The sequence below is a fragment of the Sturnus vulgaris genome, chromosome 5, assembly GCF_052056855.1.
Source record: "Sturnus vulgaris isolate bStuVul1 chromosome 5, bStuVul1.hap1, whole genome shotgun sequence".
NCBI classification, from domain to species: domain Eukaryota; kingdom Metazoa; phylum Chordata; class Aves; order Passeriformes; family Sturnidae; genus Sturnus; species Sturnus vulgaris.
Window position 1 is genome coordinate 6,761,986 of NC_142247.1, and position 18,127 is coordinate 6,780,112.

Here is an 18,127-nt window from a genome sequence, read left to right on the forward strand (position 1 = left end):
AGCAAGGATTCTTGAAACTCTCACTTGAGTCACTATTTCCAAAACACCCTTGGATTTTTGTACTGCAAGTCCATGTGGAGTTTCAGATTTTTTTTTTTTTTTTATATCTAATCTTAGGGAAAGGAGAGTATTAATTTCAGAGTTGTTCCTGTTGAATTAATTCAAGTGCAAGAGTGTGAAACTTAGTGTTAAAAATGCAAGGTTATGCTGTCAGCAGTGACCAAGTACAAAGGAACTTTAGTAAGCCATCTGTTTCCTTGGCTCACCTGCTGACTTTTTTCCTCTCCAATATTTTTTGGTGATTTGAAAGTGTTTTGCAGCACAGTTGAGTCAAGCCTGGTAGCTCCAAAGATGCCAAGTATTACAGACTGTGATAGGAGCACTATCACTCCAGCTATCAATCTGTGTTTGTGACAGCTGGTTGGAACTTACTTTTCTGTGAAGGCCATGAGAATTTTAGACACAGTTCATAATCGGGAAGGTTTGTAGCAATGTCACGACTTGTATTCCAAGTTGGATGAATATTTTGTGCTGCAGTTAAATCTTTATTAAGTGGTGTCTTTGGTTTCTTTAGATTGTCATATGTGATTTGGATTAAAACACTGCAGAAAGACGTCCTAAAGACTTAACATACTTGCTGAAGTCAGAGATCAGTCTTAGAATTAAAATACTGAAGACAAAAATAAAATTTTCAAGGTGGAAGAATTATTTCAGGTAATAACTGAATAGTTGACATTAACAAAATGGATCTTTGCAAGAGCTGATAAGAAGTATGGATGAATGCTTTACCTCCTCCTATCACTCCTCCACCCCTGAAAGAGAACAAGTTAATTCCTTCTAGCTAATTCCCACAAATACAAAGAGAAGAGACAATTTGTTTTTTTCTGTGCTGTAAAGATTGCAGCTCAAGGAGAGATTGTAGCTCAGGGAGAGGTCAGGAATGTTCTGTAATTAGGCAAAATACCAGTTGTAGTATTCTGTGCTTCCAAACAATGTTTCTTTCCCTCATTTTTTCCCACCAACTTGTTAGCTGTATTGCAGCAGGAAAAATTGCAGTGCAAGCAGCAGTTCCTGTTCTAGGCTGCTCAGAGTTCCTGGATGGAAGTCAACTGGTAATTTGTCTGGGAAACTGCAACTTGGGGAATTTTGGGTTATCCAGAGGCATGATTTTGTTCAGGCTTGGTTGTCAGAAACAACTGCCTGCTTATCAATGCTTGTACAAACCCCTGTGCTGGTGCTGTGCTGTCCTCTCACAGGTGAGGGGGTGTGTGTCTGTATGTGTTTAGATATCACCTGTGGCATCATTATTTTGGCCTGTTTGGCACATGTCAGACCATCTTCTGGCCAGTCTCATGGAGAAAAATTCCTTGGTCTTAAACTCTCTCTCAATCTCTTTCTCAGCACTGTTGTCTTCACGGTTGTGGGACCTCTGGTTTATTTGTTTCAAGGAATGCTTATTATCACAGAGCATTCTTCTGGAATAGCAAAAGAATAACCTCCATGAGGGCTAGTCCCACAAAAAAAAACACTGGATGCTACCTCTGTGTAAACATTTTTCTTCTCAAAGGAAGTCCTGGGCTGATTTCAAACCCACAACCTGTTCCTTTCAGATTAAAGTTTTGCCTGCAGAAGACTTTCACTTGTTTTTTTTACTTGGACTTGCAATGAAATATTCTTGCCCATTTACAGATGGGAGGCTGCATATCTTGTAGGCTATATCTTCATCAGTTTAAGGGAGGAGGCTTTCTGGTAAATACTAGGAAGCTTATTTCCAGTAGCCAATTCTGTATTTTCAGTTAGCTTCATTTGCAACACATTACTTGGCTCTGTACCAGGATTCTTCTGGTGGGGAAGACCTTCCAATTGCATCCCTGTTTGTGCATTTCTGGATGGTTTATGAACTTTTTCTGGATAGCTGGACTGGCTTCTCTGTGCTTGTTTGGTTGGTATTTTCCAATCAAGCCTGACCAGCACTGACTAATTATTCTTTATTAATGGCTTACAGCATGGGTGGAACAAGCTGTTTGTCCAGGGCCTACCTGGTGTCATAGTAGGGAAAAACAAGCAGCATAGCTTGGTCACAGTGCACAGGGGATGGAAAATAAAGGTTAAATGCCCAATTCCAAATGATGCTTGGTTATTGCTAATTACAAATGAAAGCACCCTGACTTTCAGGTGTACTAAACAACATGCTGGTGACTCGCTGGGGCTACAGAAAGTCACTGGACTGGTTGGTCAGAATTCTGCTGCAGCAGGATTTTAGCCCTGATTTGAGGTGCATGTTGCTTTCAGGCAGTATGAACCTTCTAAAAACTAGAAATGAGGTGAAATCAGCATCTCGATTTTAGCTCTCGGGTTTTCTTGTAACTTAACGCTTATGGCAAGATGTCTTGGAAACATCTGCTTGGAATATTGTTACTTCTTAAATGCTAGAAAAGTCCTTTGCACTTAGTCTGATCTGCTTGTCTTTTGTGAAGCTTCAGCCTTTTCTGTATTTTGTAGATAAGTTGTGGAGGGGTAGCTAAATACTAGCATATAAATATGCTATATGTGTGTGTGCACATATATACATATATATGCTAGATTTTCTTTATGCTTAAAAACGGAACAAATATATGAAAGAGGAAGATACCATTAGCCAATTAGGATAAAAGGGGAATTTAGGAAAAAATGCTTAAAGCATGGTAAACAAGGTAATTGAGGAGGCTTCAGGCAAGGTAATGGAGAAGTGGGGGAAGGAAGTAGCTGTGGAATGCCAGATTTCCAGTGCTTGGTTCCAGGCAGAACTATGTGTGGCTATGGAGCTGATGGCTTACAAACTGGGGAAAAGCTGTGATCACAGGCGTGCTTTGGCTTGTGTGCCTCTCAGTAAATTAGCTTTGCATTCCTATTCCCAGTCATTGCTGAAATAAGTTATGCATAAGGTGAACTGGTTTTGAACTTAGGGGATTGAGAAACCTGAAGTGAGATTTTTTTTTTTTTTTTTTTTTTACTCCCCAACCCTTCCATTGGCTTCAGAAAGAAATTTGCAGTGTTAGAAGTAAGGCTTATTTTGCCTCCTCTAACATAAAAGCACAATGTGCATTCTGGGCACAGATTTCAGGTTGAAAAATATATTTGGTGCTGCCAGATGACCCTCAGTGGGGAGGCAAATCAGCTTTTACTGGTATGAAAATTAACTAGCAGCAAATAAAGAACTGAATACCTATGAAGGAAAACCAAAGGCTAATAAAAAAACAAGTGCTACTGAGTTATATTTGGGAAGCAGAGATAAGCACATGGCAGGAAAATTTTCTGGTTTTCAGACCTCTCTGTAGACTTCTGCATCATCCTAGAAACCAAACCAGTCCTAGATCTATTTTTTTTAGCTTATTACATATGAGCTTTGCTTAGAAACTGAGACACAGTGATTTCAGCACAGAGATCTTGTTTCTGATAGGACTGTATGTTGTTAGTGGCAGGTCCCCAAAGGAATCCTGTAAGCACTTGTGAGGCACATGGAATCCCAGAATCCATGGAGGAAAAAAGACCTCTGAGATCACAGAGTCCAACCTGTGATTGATTCCCACCTTGTCAACTGAACCAGAGCACTGAGTGCCATGTTCAGTTGTTCCTTGAACACCTCCAGGGATGGGGATTCCACCTGTGCAGCCCTTTTATTAATACACTCCTTTAATTCAGCCCTGCCTGTTGGTCTGAGGGATGCACGCACCACGAATTCTTTATCTTATTTATTCTATTAAAACTATTTGTCCTGTAAGCAATGAATGGGAGTGTTTCCCCTGAGCTTGAACTGATTCAAAGGCACTTTGTTCAGATCGTTTGCAGCTTTGGTGAATGCTTTCTTCCAACTTGGAAGTGTCAGCAAATATTTCCTTATTATATGATGCTTCTCTTTAGTCTTTGCTTTTTTAAAAGATGGACTGTAGGAAAACAAATGACCAAACCTGATCAGCACTGAGCACAAGACTGTACATTGTGTGCTGACTGGGGGAAAAGATGCATTTAGCTGGCTTGCTAAATGGAGATAATACTTTGGATGTTGACAGACAGAAAAACAATTAGAGCTGTCGGATGCTTTGCTGACGTGTGCATTGTCACATGGAGACATGGCTTGGTCGGTGCCAGGAAATCTGAACTGTTCAACCCTCAGCAAGTTATTAAGTTAATTAATAAAGTTCCTTACAGCTGGGCTTGGAATGTGAGGTCTGTTTATTTGTGAAGACAACTGGTCCAAGAATAAATAGCAGAGGTCACTGATGAGACCTGTGAGGTGTTTTCTCAGTCACTGCTGTGTTACAGGCTAGTAAAGGATTTTCTACTGCTTAGTTTATTGGCACATTAAAATGGTGTTAACCTGACTGAAGTGTTTGTGTTTGTACATGGTTAATGCTTGTGGAGATAAAGTTAGGTAATACAAAGAAAACTTCTTTGTGGAAAAATTTTTATCAAAACCTCTTTGGATTTTCAGTTGCTTGTTCATGTCTTAAATATTATTTCTGTGTACACGGATATTCTTAAAAGCAATCACTTTTCTATTGAGTGTGCAAGTCTGTTTGAGATGGGCTTAACTCATAGATTCTATGTATACCACTGAACAGGTAGATTTGGGCAAGGATTTTAGGGCTGTTTGCTGTCCTGGCTTTGCTGCTTGGTGCTTTTCTGCTAAAGGTGTGACCCCTGTGTCTCTGACAGGCTCTGAGGTTGTTGCTGCCCCAGCCTGTCAGGTGAGGATCTTCCAGGTGTCCTCTACATCATGTGTCACTATTTGTCATCTGCTGGGTGAACGGTTTGGTTGTAGATGGGAAGCCACTTTGCCCCTCCATCTTTTAGATGCAGGAAGAGATTTCCCATCCCCAGGAGAAAGCAGCTCTGGTTAGACTATAAATAGGAATAGCACTTAAGCAACGTTCTCTGCACCATTTCTGCCTCCACGTGGTGCAGTTCTGTTCAATCCATCAGCATCATCGGATTCCGTGTTCTTCGTGTAACCCTACCCTGCCTGTCTTCACTTATCTCTCCTAAATAATTTTCATCTTTCCTTTACTCCATCCCTATGTTATCCATTTTCCTGGTACTTAATTCTTCAAAAATATTGTCTTTAGTTTTATTACTTTATCCCTATGGGATAACCTGAGTACATAAACTTCTTTTATCATGTTATCAGTTTATTTTCCCTCTAGCTGCTTAAGTAGCCCAGCTATTTCATTGGGCTTTCTTTATTTTTGTTTTTCTTGTTGGTTGGTTTTGGGGTGTTTGCTTTCTTGTTAGTTTCTGGGGTTTTTTTGAGACTTGATCATCATTATTGGTGGTTTTGTTTTTGTTTCATTTTTGAGGGAACGTTCTATCTTTTTAAGACAGTGATTTTTTGCTTGGTTTACTATGAAATTTCTTTGCGTAGTATCACTGCAGTGCCGATGGTAAAACCTAGGAAAAGACATTAGACAACGTCTGGTTCCTCACAGAACCAGCACAGTGCTGGCAGGGGTTGAACCACCCCTACAACACTTTCCCTGATGCATCTTCGTGTTTCAGAGGGAGAGAGGAGCAATGTCTGCTCACTTTGCTTTCTGGGTTCTGGTACAAAATGCACAGGTTTTTTGGGAATAGGAACCTTCAGCTGCTTCTGCAGGGAGACAAAAGTTGGACTGTCACAGATGACTGTAACTAAAAATGTTTACCCCTTGTTTTTCTACAGCTCCACCTGCTAGAAATCATTAGACAAACACTGAAAGGATCTTTACTAGTCCCTGGAAACTTTCAGGCAGCATGTAAAGGAATAGGAACACCTATTACTGGAAGCTCTTAGGGGTTTATTCTGAAGTTGTTTATTTAGTGCTATTTCTCTAGGTGCTCTTTCTATAACAACTCCTAAAATTTTAGGAACTAAACTGTAATGAAACTTTGGGTAAGTCTGCAGAAGAGGTAGACATTGTTAATGCATGAGATCCTAGAGTGGAATCATGGAATTCTTGAAGTTGGACAAGAACACCAAATCCAACCTGTGCCAAATCTCCACCTTGTCACCCAGCCCAGAGCAGTGAGTGCCATGTCCAGTTCTTCCTTGGACACCTCCAGGGATGGGGACAAACCTCCCTGGGCAGCCCCTTCCAATGCTTGACAAACCTTTCATGATGAAATTCCTCCAGATATCCAACCTGAGCTTCTGCTGGCAGAACTTGAGGTTGTTCCCTGGGGAGCAGAGCCCAACCTGCCCCTGACTGTCCCCTCCTGTCAGGGTCTAGTGCAGAGCCAGAAGGTCTTCCCTGAGTCTCCTTTTCTCCAGGCTGAGCCCCTTTCCCAGCTCCCTGATCAGACTTGTGCTCCAGACCCTTCCCCAGCTCTGTTCCCTTCCCTGGACATGCTCCAGCACTTCCATGTCGTGTAAGAAGCCCAGAACTGGACACAGATTTGAGGTGTGGCCTCACCAGTGCCCAAGACAGGGGGACAGTCACTGCCCTGGTCCTGCTGGCCACACCATTGCTGACCCAGCCCAGGTGCCATTGGCCTTCCTGCCCACCTGGGCACAGCTGGCTCATATCCAGCTGCTGTTGACCAGCACCCCCTGTCCTTTTCTGCTGGGCACTTTCCAGCCACTCTGCCCCCAAAATGTGTGGATGTGTGGTTCCCGTTGTTTTTAAAGAAAGGAGACTCTCCTACCTGATAAATGTCAAGGTAAAATTGTCAGCTTTTCAAATTGGTGATTCCTTACTCTAAACACCAGGATTTTTTTCTGTTTCAGCTGCTGCAGGAAGTCAGCTGCATTGTCTCTGGGGCAGCTGCAAGAATGACTTGACTGATTTGCATTCATGGCTCTTGGATGATCTGGTGAACCATGGAGCTCAAAGTATGGGTGGATGGAGTGCAGAGAATCGTGTGTGGGGTCACCGAAGTCACAACATGCCAGGAAGTTGTAATAGCCCTTGCTCAGGCTATTGGTGAGTACTGCCAGGTGGGAAGTGGGGTGATGCTTTTTTTGTGAAGCTAAACCCAGGGGAGGTAGGGGAGCACTGGGTACCAGCAGAGCAGAAAATGCAATGCACAGTGGGATAATCTTGCAGTGTAAATTTGTAGCCTTGGATTCTTCATCTGCCAGAGAGAGACTGAAAAGACAGAAAAACATTTTGAAATCTATAATCTTTCCTTAAGTAAAAATTTATTCTCGAAGTAATAATAATTAGGCTGCCATTGGTTGTTGTAAATATGGCCTGGACTAAAGAAGATGCTAAGCTGTCAGTATTCTGAGTACCAAAGAAAATATAAAAGCAGTGCAATATAATTGGTTGGCTAATGATGTTCATTGAAACTATAGCCATTGCAAGTATCTTTAGCTATATTGGGAATAGCATAGATCAGTGAAATAGATCCTTCAGAGTCTCCTCTGATTCCTGCATGCCACAACTCACTGCTCATGAAAGGATAACTTGGAAGTCTCTACACTGTTAGTCCATTGCTGAACTGTTTAGAAGAAAAAAAAAAAAAGTCTTCCAGGCTCCACCACAGGAAAGTCTTGTCAGATATTTCTCAGCAATTAAGGGCATCCTGAATAAGCCTCAGTCTCATCCCATCATTATTTCCTATGCTGATACTTACTCTTCATGAAAATGTTGTAATTGTCTTCACATACTATTTAAATTTAGGCATTAAAACCTATGTTTTACCTAAGATTAATAGTTTAAAGGCGAGCTTCTGCATTTTTCAGTGTGCCAGCAGTTTTGCAAGATTGTATTAGCAGTCTGACTCAATTTGAAAATAATAATTTTCTAACAAAAAAGCAAGTTAGGCCTAAGAATGTCAACAAGGTATTCTCTCTGTAAGCACCAAGTCAGTTTCTCTGAAATTAATGTTTATTTAAATGTTAAACTTCTAAACATAATTTCCATCTGCTTACATCTGATGGAGTGGAAAACTGGCACTTAATTATTTTGTACTTTAAGAGGATTGAACAAAATGCTAGCATGTGCTTATCTATAAAGTACCAAATACCTTTTAAATCTTCATTTTAAAATTGAAGAAAGTCAGTTTGTCTCTCCAATCTTGTAGTTCATGTTAAACTGTTAAATGCTTCTTTACTGGTTTAGTTGGAGCTTTTTGTGTAACAGTAATTGGTTCATCAATTGCTTCCATATCTCATTTTCTGCCTTCAGGTTTTCTGAGAAACAATTCTGCTAGCATGATCATTTTCTAGTTATGATTAAGTGATACATGTTTAGAAATAATAAAGTGGTTGTGATACTTTTGTTCTTCACTTTGCTTCCTATATCCCGTTCATTTGGTTTCCTTTGCCTTCTCCCACAGACATGTCAGATTCCCAGTTCTAGACAGTAATTCAATGTTCTCCTGTGTAATTTCTCCTTGGGTTTTCTTTATCCTCAGTTATTAGACTGAACTCTCTACACACTCCCTCAGCCTTGGAAACACACACAGGTTTTGTCAACTCTGCAGACTTCCTTTTCTCCAACACGTCACCAGTTTGTCTGGGACAGGCGACTCTGCTTCCATGCAGAGATAAATTTCAGCTGCAGCCAGAGCCAAATCAAGATAATCCTTTGGAAATTCCTTCCCAAGACAAATACCCTCTCTAGAAAACCCCCAGAACAATTCCCCCTCTCACTGGGTCAGCTAGGGCAGTATCAAGCACCGTATAAATTACACCTGTGTGCCTTGGCAGGGAGGGCTCTCCCAGCCCTCCTGTCAGGCCATTCATCAGGGCAGAGCCATCTGGCTGCCCCTGTGATTTGGCTGTAGGTCCCAGCTTACCAGGAGTAATTGTCACTCGAATTTGAATGGGATTCTCTGAAAATGGATCCCTCTAGCTCTCACCTGACATTTGGTGGTGGAAAGTAGCCAGTCTTAGTTGGCTTCCTCCTTGCTTGGCTCTGATGGGATTTTCCACTTTGCAGTCTGGCTCCTTCAGCAGTCACATAACTTGGCTGCACTCAGGATTATTTTGTCTGTCTATAAAGTTTGTGAGATGCTCCTTTTGTTTTATTGTGCCTTACAGTTTATTACTAGGTCCTTGACTTAAAGCATACAACACACACAATGTAGTCTTCTTCACTGATCCTGAAATGTGAATTGTAAGAAATACGTGATTTTCCTGAAGTGCAGTGTCTGGAATATCTGCAGACTGGCTTATTTTACAGCCATATCCACTGAGGAAAGCACAAGCCAAAGACACCTGGATTAAGACATCCATACTTAAGAAGCTTCTCGTGGACAAATGAAGCTGCCTCTATTCTAGACATGTGAAAAATAAAGCTTTGTCCTGTATTTCAAGAATACGAAAATCAAAATTAGTACAGAGCTGTGGCTAGAAGGCACCTTGGACAGTATCCAACTCTGCTGCTCAAAACAGGGCCAAGCAGAGCAGGTTGTTCAGAACTGGGGGCAGTTGGATTCTCATTGTGCACAAGTGTGGAGACCAGACTCTAGCAGTGTTCACTCACCCTGGCAGTCAGAGTGTTGTCCTTAAATGGAATTTCTTGTATTTTAAAAAATGCCTTTTCCTGTCACTTGATCAAATGCAGGGCCCTGTCTCCTGATCTCCTGCTGTGATAAAAGCAACAGAAAGGTTTCCATCTATGTACTTTCCAACTCTTCCCCATGTCATGAAAATTCAGTAACAACTTCAGCATACAAAAGTCTTGTTTGTTTTTTTTTTTTTATTTTGTTTTCTGGTTTTTGGGTTTTTTTGTTCTAGGGCTATTTTGGCATAAAAAATCAAGTTATATTGGGCTATGAGCCTTTGTAAGAGGTTCTGTCCCATATCCAATGTCTAATCCTTTGGCCATGGTATTCTGTCACTTAACTTACCTGGCTAATGCTGCTTGATTCCTTAGAAATTGGAGCTCTTCCAGTAAAAAGTCTCTCTCTGGGGCTGTACTCATGATAAATAACATTTATGTTACCTATTCTTGCACTGTGAACTCCTTCCCTTTCCCCATCAAGAGATGCTGCCCATCTCTTGATCACTGCAGAACAGGAAATGACTACCTGAAGTAAGAATTTCAGGGTTTTTTGGTTGGTTGTGGGTTTTTTTTTTTTAGATTTGTTTGGATTGAAGATAAATCACAATCACCAAAGCCTCCTCATTCTTTAAAACAAAACAAAAAGGAAGTAGAGTTGTCTCCTTTGGTGCCCCAACAAAACTTATTTTTAAAAATGTGTATGTAATTTATTGAATGCAAGAGAGAATATTACCAGTTGGATGTAACTAGGTTTTCTCCCAAATTTGCCCTAAACCAGTACAGGATGCTAAAATTGTATCTGTAACTTAAAAGGAGTTGGAATTGCCTTAGCTGGAGGGTTGGTCGCTGGAATTCTGTTCAAGACAGACATAAAACTATTCAGTTACAAGTTTCCAGAGAGTGAAATCATCTCTCACTGGGATCCTGAACACTTGATACTACCTTTTATGAGTTTTATCTAGGTCTGCTTTATTCTCTTTTTAACTCAAGCTCTTTGCAAGTGACTAAGAAGGTTTGGCTTTTTAATACAAATAAGAAAGTGATTGTTTCATCATGAGAAACAAAGCTCTCACCTAAACAAAAATACACCTCAGCAAACAGTTTAAATAGAGAACCATGAGTCTTGTTTTAAAAATGTTTTTGCCAGGAGAGATGAGCTTTTCCAAGATTAATCCTTCTCTCCTTTAAAAATGTGCATTTTCACAGCGCTTTCTCCGCTAAGTTTTCTGTGTATAATGTGAAAACCAGAATAGCTTCATATAAACATTGCTTGGTCATTTTGATTCCTCTCCATAATTTGGACAACTGAAACAAAGTAAAAAGAGAGTTGTTGATACTTTTAAACTTCGTGTGATGAGATGGTTGATGAACCCAGCCAAAGGTCTGTTTTGCATGTGTGTGAGCATAGTGACTCCTCTCAAAAAAATCATGATACTAGTGAGGGGAAAAGCAGGCATATCCTAAAAAAAGTGGGCTCATCATTTTAGCTGGTGGTTTAGGCAAATGTAGTTGAACTATAGTTTTTTTGGGTTTTTTTAAATGGCTTTTACTGGTTATTTTCCATTCAAACACCAAAAATAAAAAAATCTTTCAAAGGAATGTGGTGACAAATACTGCAGTCATAAATACACTTGTCCTGTTCTTTAGAAGCGCTGCTCTCCCACTTCCAGCCCCCATGAGGATTTTTATTGCATTTGTTGTGATTTCTTTTACACCCTGGAGCCTAGAACGCATCTCCTCTACTCAGAATGACATTTTTGTTTCCTAGAAAGACAATATTTCAGTCTAGAGATGTGAAGCTGGAATTTCTTACCAAAAGGAACCTTCTGTCCTCCTCCCTGTAATTTTCTGTGGCAAATAATTAAATTGGCAGACTTTCTTCAAATAGTGCTGTGGATTTTGGTGCTTCTGGCTGGAGAATATGAGTGGCACTTGACTGAACAAGAAGTACAGCTGTCTCTTTTTAAAATTAAACAAATGCAGCCACCAGGGTTCTGTTTTTTTATTATTCCAGCTGAGTATTTTTCCTCAAAGATAAATGGGGTGTATTTATTCAAATGTCAGTGCTGTCTCAAACACGCATTAAAGCATTGTAAGGTTTAGCCAGAGTTGTATCTGGAAAGATCAAACCACTTCTTTTACACAACTTTATAGTGACAGGACAAAGGGGAATGGCTTCACACCGACAGAGGAGGCTTAGATTGGATAGCAGGAAGAAATTGCTCCCTGCTGGGGAGGCCTTGGCACAGGGTACCCAGAGAAGCTGTGGCTGTCCCATCCCTGGAAGTGTCCAAGGCCAGGCTGGATGGGGCTCTGACCACACTGGGATAGTGGAAGGTGTCCCTGCTAAGGATTTGCTTAGAATCTGTCTTTTTTTCAACCCCAAGATTTCACTGTCTGCCACTTCAAATAGTGACATCAAGAGGGATAAGAAATCTGTGCATTGTGGTGATTCCATGGTGTGATCATATAAACTTTCTGGTTCAGAAATCTAGTGCCAGTAACCTCACCAAGAGGGACCTGGGCTGCTGGATGTGCTTTGCCACATCTTGCTGTGTGACTTCAGCCAACCTTCCTCATTGTTTCACCTATTTAGGACACAGCTCTAAAATGAGTACCTCAAGGTGCTTAGACAAAAGGCAGTTGCAAGTATGAAGTGATGACTGAGAGCTTTGTTCTCCTGGGTTGGGATAAACTCCTGCATACCCATTTTTATGAGAGCAAGGATAGTAGTGATGAATTATGGCTTCAGTCCTGGTAAAGACATGGAGAAATGGCTGTCCCTGGAGAACTCAGCCGACCTTCAATGGAGCCTGTGTATCTCTGAGGGTATTTCTTCTTAGGACTGGACTCTTCCTCTCATTATTTTCTATAGTATTTCATATTTGTGGTTGCAAAATATAGTGGGAGTTAAGAAATCTGAGTAATGCAAACTGTAAATTCTATTTTGAAGGCTTTTTTGTTCCTCTTAATCTTGAGTATTCCATGAGTTCTCAGGTAGCCAGAATGGTGTTTTTTTTTAATTGCTGTGGATGTTAACTTAAGTATCACATAGTGAATGAAATGTCAGCTTTATATTTCAAAGACACTGAGTTCAAATCATCCTGGGTTGATTAAAATTGCCAGCAATTACTTTTCTGTCAGTGCTGTTAAAGATCCAGGAGTTAATGCTGTTGTCCCTTTGGTAAGGCAGAGCATTTTCATCCCCGTGTTCCACGTATTGAGAGTTCTTAGAAGATCTCACCCACATACAATTACTTTTTCTTTGCATTGCCTTGTTAAGCAAGACAGCCTAGGGCTGGAAGGCTGTCTCTGGGAAACCAAGTGGTCAGAAAGCTGTATCCATGTTGGGGAGGATGTGCATTTTTCAGTTTTCATTTTTGCTCTGGGCAGTCTGGGTTTGGCTTGAGCCAAGTGTTGGCAGGTCTGGCTTTTTACCTCTATGGAGACCTGTGTGCAGACAGGTGACTGTGTTTCTTCTTATTATGCACTGTGATAAGTGTGGAGTGCTCATTCAGATTCAGCTCAGGACTGAAGATTAGTGCAGCTTCCCTTTTAGTGTGGCTGTCTTAAAATTTCTGTCTTAGGTGCAGATTTTCTTTCTTGCCTTTGTTTCTTATCCAAGACTGTCCAGAGTGCTATCTTGTAGGGCAGGCTCTTGGCACAGCTGCAGTGCAGCAGAGGTGATGGGACGCCTGGGGAAAATGGGAGCTAGGAATGTGCTTACCAGGCAACTTTCATGCCACTGAGTGCTTCCTGGTGGTCTCAGGGAAAGAGGAGAAACTGGGAGCAAGACTGCACTGAAGGGTTTGAGAGCAAATCCTGTGAGGAGCATCTGAAGGAGCTGGGGGGGGCTCGGCCTGGAGAAAAGGAGGCTCGGGGGAACCTTCTGGCTCTGCACAACTCCCTGACAGGAGGGGACAGCCAGGGAAGTCAGGCTCTGCTCCCAGGAATAAGGGACAGGACAATAGGGAACAGCCTCAAGCTGTGCCAGAGAAGGTTCAGGTTGGACATCAGCAGGAATTTCTTCATGGAAAAGGTTATTAAGTGTTGGAAGAGGCTGCTCAGGGAGGTTTGGCATCTTCATCCCTGGAGGTGTCCAGGGAATGACTGGATGTGGCACTCAGTGCTCTGGGCTGGGTGGCAAGGAGGGCACAGCTTGGGCTCAGTGATCTTGGAGGTCTTTTCCAGCCTAAATGATTCTGTGACTCTGGTGACAAAGACCTGCTCCTGCTTACCCCAAACCCCTTTCCTAAGGAAGGAGAGGTACCCTCATGTTCAAGCCTGCTCATCTCACCATTTTTCCCAGAACTGATGTGAGACCAGGGCAATGAGTCACCTACTTGCACTGACTCACTGCTGTAGGTCCTGACTCTGAAGCATGGGAGATACTTAATGGAAAGATGGATCTTGCTTGGTGCTTGGCATAAACATTTGTAGCCTGATGGGAAAGATAAGGTACAGATACTTTTTTTTCATGGTGTATAATGCTACCTGCATAGCACAAAAATATATAGTGCCTGAAATGCTTTTCTTGTAGACGATGATGGACTTCTGGGTGGGAGTAATGGGATTCATCATTTCTGTCCTTAAAAAGGGAATTGAAGACCTCTCAGGTTACAGTCCTGCCAAGAGTGTTGCTGCTGCTGCTTTCCTTTGGAGTTTCATTTTCACTTTTGGCACCAGAAATGGTTGCTCTGTCTACTGTGTCAGCTGCAAATATTAAAGCATATAGAGGAGCTTAAAGTGAGTAATGTTGTCCTACTTCCTTCATGGAGTATAACTTAAAAATCTGCCTCTTGAGAGTCTAAAAAAACGTTCATTACCTTGTATCTGTATTTCATTAGTTTAATCACTGTTCAGTGTGATGGAATCTGTGTTTAAATTAGCAAATTGCATCAATCCCAAGCTAAGACTACAGTGGCTGGACACTTGGGTCCAGAGTTTGTTTGGCTGTGCAGCAGAGCCAGACTGAGGAGACAGAGTGCAGTTTGACACTTAATGTCACAGGAAATCCAGGTTCAAACCATTCATGACAGCTAATTGCAGGCTGTCAGAACATCAGCATTCTGGAGTCTATGTATTTCCTTTTCTGATGTTTCTCAATTTTGAAATAAATTATTCTTTTGAAGGTGTTCTTGTATTAATAGAACCTATGATAAGTTTGTGTGCTTAGGGAACTGTAGTTGGAAACCTAACCTTGACACTGCTCTTTGTGCAGATGCAGTATGCTTTAGGGATGTAAATATTTAGCTGCTTCTGTTGTTTCTTGTCATTTGCTCTCTGCAAAACAGGCACAAATTCTTGGTCATTGTTTGGAGATGGTAATACCATATGGTACATGTAGGGTCTCCCCATCCTGGGGACCCTGTAATAATCACAGAGTGGCCTGGGTTGGAAGGGACTCTAAAGATCATCCCATTCCCTCCCCTTGCCATGGGCAGGGACACCTGCCACTATCCCAGGTTGCTCAGAGCCCCATCCAGCCTGGCCTGGGACACTGCCAGGGATGGGGCAGCCACAGCTTCTCTGGGAAACCTGTGCCAGGGCTTCACCACCCTCACAGGGAACAATATTTTCCCAGTATCCAATCTAAACCTGTTCTCTGTCAGTGTGAAGCCATTGCCCCTTGTCCTGTCACTCCAGGCCCTTGTCAAGAGTCTCTCTCCATCTTTCCTGTGGGTTCCCTTCAGGCACTGGAAGGCCACAGTGAGGTCACCCCAAAGCCTTCTCCTCTCCAGGCTGAACAATCCCAATTCCCTGAGCCTTTCCTCCCAGCAGAGCTGCTCCATCCCTCTGATCCCTTGGTGTCCCTGCTCTGTTCTGGCTCCAGCAGCTCCCTGTCCTTGCTGTGCTGGCCCAGGGCTGGGTGCAGCCCTGCAGGGGAGTCTCAGCATGTGGAGCAGCAACTCCTTTTCCCTGCTGCCCATGAAGTAACTGGACCTGAAATAGGGTGCAGAGACTCTGTGCTTTCTCCAGCCCTTGAATTCCTATTTTCTGAAGAGGAAGCCACAGAAAGAACACAGTGCTGCTTGTGCTTTTTTGGGCCTGTCTGGATGGTTTTCTTTACCGTTCTCATCAATACAAGGCTTTGATAGAAGTATTTAAAAAAAAAGGTCCATTATGTTCTAGTTGCAGTTAAAGTAAAGTCTTATTTCAGAGGTTTTAGGGGTATTCACTGCTGAACTGGTCACTGAACCTTCCCTGGAGATACTACAAAATTCTGGGTGGAATTCAATATAATATTCAGCTGGGAGAAACACATTGTAATTTAAGGAATGCCATACATTGCTGATACATGGCCATTACCTGAATGCCTCTGTAACTTAATTTTGAAAATAATAAGGTGGCATGAATGAAGGTGGACTGAGTTCTGCCAGGTGCTTTTTGTGTCCAGAAGCTTGTGGACAACACAGGGCAAGAAGCAGCATGCAGGTGTCAAACTGTTCCTTGTCAACAACCTGGGCAAGCTGCTTTCTCCTTCTCAGAGGTGGCTGCACATCAAAACCAGCAGTTTGCTACAGGGACGCCTGTGTTCTGAAATGCTCTGTCATTAGTTCTGAATTAACTCATTCACCCTTTCATTTGTGAATTAATCCCCTCTAATGCAGGCAAACATCACAGTTGTGGTTGTCTGGGTATTGTTAATCTGCGTCATGCACAGGCTGAGCACTAGACCTGGGTAATGATCTCGGAAGAGAACAGCTTTGTTTTAGAGCAGTCCTGAGCTCCAGGTGTGGTTGTTGAACTGTGCAAGTATTACTTCTACAAAACACTTTCTTTTATGTGGATCTTGAGTGCTGAGTTCATTATTTAGGGCTGTGTGTTGATTTGGAACTCTAAGATGAAAATAGTTCTTGGCAAGTCTGTGCTTAATTCTTTAATTCACTTTTGGTCAAGGTTGTTAAAGCCTTATTTTCCTCTCCTCTCCCCTCCTTTTTCTTTTCCTTTTTTTTCCTTTTGTCTCCTGTTACATCTTTTTAAGTAATGAATTTAATAGCAGAGTGAATAGAAACTGCACTCTGCTCGCTCCCCTAGTGGTACCTACACCAGTTGGCAATTTCAGGACTTCTTTGAACTTTACTGTTTCTGACACAACATGAACATTAGTAGCACAACCATGATTACAAGCTGGAAGCTTCTAAGATGAACAAAACAGAGCAGTGAAGTGCAGCCTTTGTCCTGGGCTATGTTTTTACTAAATATTTCTTCTCCAGGATTTATTGTTCATATGCTATGGCAAACAGTAGTAGGTTTATTTTTTCTGTAACAACACCAATGCCTACTATAAATCTTACAAAACTATATATCTAACTATATAGAAAACTATCAATCTTCATGTATTAATTAGCAATATTGTGAGTTAGCAAAAATCTCTCAATTTGTACCATATAACTTTATAAACTTGATTTTGTAGAACTTTATTAGAATAAACCTTAAATCTGTTTCTGAGAGTATTAGCCAAGTATGGTAGTATGCTGACAGGTTTGGGAGTTTTTGCCCACTTCCTACTCTGTGTCATTTATTTATACAGCGTTTGGGGTGGTGGAGTGCTGTTCTCATGCTGCCTGCCGTGTTTTGCTGACTTCCATCAGCCAAATCTTTCAGCCCTAACTTGGAAGTGAACATGGACATTTTGGTCTCTGACTGGGCCAGCCAATCCCTCTGGGATGACCGTGAGCCAAAGCCACCCCTTCTCCAGGTGGTGCCTCTGCAGACAATTTTTGTTCTTTGCTTTGGGAGCTAACTGGGAGAAAGTGAGAGCAGAGGAACATTTCCAATGCAGTAGTTGTAGCTCAGGAAGCTCTTTAGAAGGCACTGTCTGATTTTAGAGGGGTGCATGGTGTGTTCATCACCACAATGGAGCTTGTTTCCTACAAATCAGAAGTGAGGAGTTCATATGAGTGTTGTGGCTAGAGATCGGGGGCACATCTCCAGCCTGGGATTAGTATGTTTTTGTGAGAGAAAAATGTGATTATTGGGCAGATAGTGTAAGGTAAGAGAACACATTGAATGCATTACCACTGATAACTACATTTCTTCCAGCTCCTCCCCCCTGTAGCTGCATATATGACAGGTATTTCAGGCTTTTATGGGCTGAAATAAATCATTTGAATGATCATTTCTCATGAAAATGAATGTAGGTAATGTATTAAAGTAGCTAATGATGTTTTTAAAGTTAACGGCAATGGTGGAGCTGTTCAGAAATTCATTAGCATCAAATGCTTTAAAAGCAGTTGATCTTTCCCATCTTTTTGTAAATAATGTTGTGGCTTTTAAGTGAGGTTACTTTGATAGGGGAAACTCTTCTGGAGTGGGAGAATGCTGTATTTTAGAGTAGTGAGAGTGCTTAGAAAAATATCCCATTAAGGGGTGTTGGAGGAGGAGGGCTGCTGAGCTGAATTTAAGTGTGCTCGCTAAGAACACAAATGAAGCCACGAACATAAGTTGTATTGTCAATAGAACGCTCAGAAAAACTCTCAACACTTAACAAAAGGACTCGAGCTTCTCCCTGAAGGCTGGGTTACCCCAGTGGGGATGTGGGAGCCGCTGGTGCAGACGATGAGATTGTGCAGGGAGCCCCATTGCTCGTTCGCAGTTCAGGCAGCCTGTGCTCTCCTCAGCGAAGGTTTTTGTCACATCAGCAGCGCTGCCAC

The 18,127-nt window shown here is 41.9% G+C and overlaps 1 protein-coding gene across 1 annotated transcript in view; it reads left to right on the forward strand.

The window, feature by feature from the left end:
• The window catches only part of RASSF8 (Ras association domain family member 8), a 73,115-nt gene that overhangs the window by 45,674 nt on the left and 9,314 nt on the right, over positions 1-18,127 (forward strand). The window contains exon 3 of the mRNA XM_014889103.2: positions 6,743-6,938. Within this exon, the coding sequence (XP_014744589.1) occupies positions 6,836-6,938 (103 nt within the window). The 5' untranslated portion in view covers positions 6,743-6,835. The remainder of the gene's footprint in view (positions 1-6,742; positions 6,939-18,127) is intronic.